At 34.0% G+C, this 5,211-nt stretch overlaps 1 protein-coding gene across 1 annotated transcript; it reads left to right on the forward strand.

The window, feature by feature from the left end:
* Positions 1–801: 801 nt before the first annotated feature.
* LOC102579644 (uncharacterized) lies at positions 802–1,142 on the forward strand. Its single transcript, XM_006351063.2, has 2 exons — positions 802–999; positions 1,096–1,142. The coding sequence occupies exons 1-2, from the start codon at positions 879–881 to the stop codon at positions 1,140–1,142; spliced, it is 168 nt and encodes a 55-aa protein (XP_006351125.1). The 5' UTR covers positions 802–878.
* Positions 1,143–5,211: the final 4,069 nt, after the last annotated feature.

Consider the following 5,211-nt stretch of genomic DNA (forward strand, 5'->3'; position numbering starts at 1 on the left):
ACATGTATTGTGTTGTCTAGTCAATTTTTTAATTTATGATCTTGAGATGGATATATTACTCATGATACATTACTATGTCTAAAATATTAAGTAGATTGATAAATACTATAATATTTAAAAAAATTCTTCCATTTGTTCCCAAAAAAAATCAATTTTTGAATTAAACTTGTCGACAAATTGTACTAATACAACATGAATGAATCAACAACTAAGTTATCAAGTATGTACATGAATGAATGAACAATCAAGTTATCGAGTACATTGATATTTCAGTAAAGAGACTGGAAGTAGTAGATTCAATAATTTTTTAAGATGAAAAAACTTTAAAAAAAGAAGTTAAAAGGAATCGAAAATTGAAGTAATGAAAAGAAAATCTACCTCTTGAATAACTTGAAATCATTAATTGAAAAGAGAAAAAAATTGAAATTAAAAAATGAATTAATAGAGGTAACTGTGGAGAGATTTGTGGCGTGAAAAAGAAAGGAAAATCATGGGTATTAGATTTCAAATTAAATGTATCCGGAAAAGGAGATGATAGGAAAAGAAGGGATTTTTTGATATTTTTTGTAAAATGGTAGGGAAAATAAGAAAATATGGTAATAAATGATGTGTAGTTAGGTAATTTATACCAAAAAAAAAAAACAAACTGATTTTGTTGTTGTTTATCCCATTTTATTATTGAGAAATTTACATAAATATAGTTTAAAGGTTAATATATGTCCATTCTTTCATTGGGCCTGAGATTTCATTACACAAAGAGCCACACTTAGCTTTGGCCCATCTTATAAATACACCTTTCTACCTTCTCGCCAACAAGCTATAGCTTAGCTGCCATATTTTCCATCAACACTCTCAATCCGAAAACCTAACTACGAAATATGAGGCAATTCGATCCATGGCCTGTTTTCTTCCGTCGTGAATGGAGCCGTAACTGGCCGTTCCTCGTTGGTTTCGCCGTCACCGGCGCTATCATCACCAAGATGTCCCTTGGTTTCACTGGTGAGCACATCGTGTAATATTAATTTCCATATGTATGCAGTGTTTTTTTTATTGATCGGATCTGATTTTGATCTACGTAATGGCTGATTTTTGTAGAGGAAGAAAGGAAGAACTCGCGATTTGCGCAGAGGCACAAGAAGTAAGTTTAGTCATTGGTTGAAAATTTGATTTTGTAGATCTACTCTTATTTCATATTGATTTGACTCTTTGATTGTGAATCGATGAATAGTCTATTATGATTGAATTGCTTGCTGGCCTCATTAAATTGTTCGTGTGTTTTTAGTTTGTTAATGAATGGTCAGCGTAGTTTGCTTTACGGGCTTAGTTAATAGCCCTAATGTGTAAGGCAGTAGTTTGAGATTAATCCGTTGTTCATATCATTCTAGTACACAGGGTTCTATGTGCACAGTAGAAGAGAGCACGATGAAATGTTTATGGAGATGTATTTCAATAGGTTATTTGTACGGGATAGTAGAAGGTGTGTGACTTGTTAGATTTTGCAACCTTCTGACTGTTAATACGACATGGAGACAGATAATGCGAGAAAGTGATCCTAAGGTTTAGGTGTAGGATTCTGTATGTGAATTGGGACTTAATGGTCAATGAAGGATTTTCTTCCTTTCAGGATAGTAGAAAAGAATACGTAGGAAGACAAAGGATGACATTATGAAATCTAGAAATGAAAATTTGAAGGAAGCTGTGTAGAAATTGGGATAATATAGAGGAGGAGGTTAAAGAACTGATGTTGATAATTGAAAGAGGATAGTGGGCACTGTAACAGAAATTTTCTGGTTAAAAACAGGAGGAACCATGCATTCAACAATATATATGACTGTAAATATTGCAGGGTCCAGCAAATTGAAATAGCAATAGACCTCTAGTGCAATGAGATGAAAACCTTAGGATGAATGACTAACACAATAGAAGAATGGATTTAGCTGTTAATATCAATTATATTCCCAAGGGTTTAAACCACTCTGAGAGATGGGGTGGATTGCGTTACATTGTCATGCTGCCTTTTTTCCTTTATATCTTTTTTTTGTGCATGCCATGCAAACTTTCACACTAACAATTGTTTGAACAATAAACTCTTAGCAACATCTGTTTAGGAATCTGAGTATTATGCTCCATCATTAGATTAGCCAAAGGATATAATAGGTTGTGGATGAACCCAGTACAACTGATCCAAATGCTCAACCAACAGAGAACCCAAAGGCTCTATCAATATTGTAGTTGAACCTCATCAAATATTTAATGCTCATTATAACTTTGCTTTGACCATTTCGTTCTCCTTAAGCTGTCTTGCTCAAAAAGATTGAATTGATACTTACGAACATCTTACAGTAATTGGAAAAATATGATTTTATGTTGCTGAATGACCTAAGTAATGGATTCAGTTGCTCTCCTTAAGGTCTGAACCAATCTGAATTTTGTGGATGTGAAAATATTTTCTGCTAACTGTAGCGGTGGATCCAGATTTTATAACTTGATAGGTTCAAGCTGGCACTTAAATCACAATAGTTTTAAGATTATTGAAATTTTGTTGTTTTCCACTTATATATCTATGCTCCGTGCATTCGATTTTACCTGTACCACTAATACTACATCTGCCACTAGATGACTGTAGATGGGCGGATAATTTCTAGTGGATATTTTGTGGCATTACCATTTATTTTTCTGTTCTCTTCCTAATTTGTGAAAGAAATTACATCCTCATTTATGTTCTGTATTTCTGCATTGAAGTCAGTTTAATTTGTACTCATTTAGTTTTGTCATTGAACTCATTAGTCTACTCTTTTTTTGCATTTCAAATCTGAAAATCTAAGCTGTGGTTTCTTCTTTCTTGCAGTTGACTCTGTACATGCTCAGTCTTCTTGCTTAAAATGGAGGCTACTTTAACCATAGGACGGGCCCTTTTCCTTTTTCTATGTACTTCCTTTTCTAAACTGTCAAAGATTGATACATGTTGCATAAAATCCCTCATTTTGGGATAAATTCGGAAGCCGTCTATGAACTAAAAACCGTATTTGTTTGCTGGGACTGCTTATCTTGCGTTAATAGTTATAGATGGCTCCTCCTTTTAAATGTAAAATTTACCTGAGTTTTGAAGCTTCCTGAATAATATCTTTTTTTTTCATTCAATATTTCCCAGTATGAAAGCCACACATTAGGTCTTAGTAAACAGCTCGGGTTGGTCGTTCTTGGTTTTCTATCAATCGTTTAATTGAGAACCTGGGCAAGTTGGTTTTCATCTGCTGTTTCTACTGCTTTAAATGCCTTGTCAAGAAAGGATTAATTTTAGCAATGTCATGCAGAAACATCTCTTTACAGCAGACACTTGTGTTTTTGAAAAGAATACGTCAAGATGAACTATATGTTGTGCACATGGATAAACATACGATAAATCCTCTGGAGCAAACAATTTCGACACACCCCAAAAGAATGATACTATCTTTTTTGACAAAAATTAAAGGCGGCTTCATTTTAGCAAATTTAAAGAATTCTAAAATTTTATATAAGAGACTAATGATGTTCGAGGTTATATTTAATGGATAAAATTAGTCCTACTCCAATCAGTAAGAGAAAACTAGGCTAAAATCTCTCAGGCATGCTTGAAAAACCATCACGTAAATGAATTTAGGTATAGTTATATAATTTTAACATATTCGTAATTACTTGATAACTGGGCAGAGTAATTATATATTTTCTTATTTATTTATTTATATTTTGGGTTGGAGATGAAAATAGCCGGTAATTATAATGTTATTTTTTTTCTTCTATATTTATATTATATCTTATTGTTTATTTTTAAAATGTATTTTATATTATTTACCTTTTATTTCTCAATCTTTACTTCTTTTTTATTCCATGTAATTATTCATTTTTTATTTTCTTCATTTAGTGTAATTCTTGTGTTATTGTTCTAATTTTGGAAACTACAATTCTTAACATTAGAAAAGTCATTAACAAATTTGACATATAATGAGTAATGTCATTAAATTCTAATTTTATGTAACGACATGTTTCCGTCGTTATAGAAAAACCAATGGGGAAAGAATTGGAGTCAGAAAACTTTTGAGTAGTAACTTTGGATTTCCCAACTTAGTCCAGATTTGGACGAAATCAATGTCGTTAAGGTGTAGGGAAATTTGGTAACAATCGGGTGACTTAATTATGATTTTGATTACATGAGTGGTTAGATAAGTCGTTAAGGAATTTGTACGACTTTACGGAATTGAATTCGGGTGAGTAGAATTCCCGGAATCGATCTTAGCGTGAACGGTATTTTCTAAGTGTCGTTGGTTAAAGGTGTTGTGAAATGGGGGTCTTGGAATTATTAAAATAGCTCACTGGTTCCATGCAAGCCGTTGGGACGGGATTTATGCCGCCAGGGCGGAGTCATTGTAGCGGGGTGAGGACCGTTGTGGCGGGTCCAGCGCGACTTAAGGTCGTAAATAAACCTCAAAATGACTTTATTCTACACTTTTCGACTTTGGGGAGCTAGGAGACGACCCCTGGCGAGTTCTTGACAGTTTTCCACCATTCTTGGGGCTAAAGGTAAGATTTTAACTCTCCGAATTCATTTTTGATCCGTAGAACGTATAGAATGGGTAATTATCGATGGATGAGGGTTTTGAATTGGAAACCATTGTGGAAAAAACCTTATTTTGGATACTTGGGATCATGAGTATGATCTAGGGTTCATAGAATTGTTAGCAATTCGGGTAATTAGTGATTGTTTATTGATTCCCGTGTTATTATGATTGTTTGTAGACCAAGAACAAGCGAAACGAATCTGGAAAGGGAAGAATCAAGTTTCTTAGGGTTTCAAGCTTGTTTCGAGGTAGGTGATGGTTGTGATTTCATGTTGGTGTGATAAATGTTTGTAATTGCTCATTATAATGCATGTATGTATGTGAATGTTGCATTATTGATCACCCTAATCGTAAATGAGGATAATTGAATACTTGTATGCCATGAATCACCTCTTTTTATATGATTGTGAGAATATACATTGTGATTGTGGTTTGTTGAATGGATCGGGTGTTGCGTTCCGACACACTAACATGGATCGATTGCCACATTTCGGCATAAACATGTGATCGATTGCCACATTCCGGCATAAACATGGAATCGGTTGCCACGTTTCGGCATAAACATTGGATCGGGTACCACGTTCCGGTATGCTAACAGTTTGGGTGTGGGTTCCAT

Source organism: Solanum tuberosum, unplaced genomic scaffold (assembly GCF_000226075.1).
Source record: "Solanum tuberosum cultivar DM 1-3 516 R44 unplaced genomic scaffold, SolTub_3.0 scf00133, whole genome shotgun sequence".
Classification (NCBI taxonomy): Eukaryota; Viridiplantae; Streptophyta; class Magnoliopsida; order Solanales; family Solanaceae; genus Solanum; species Solanum tuberosum.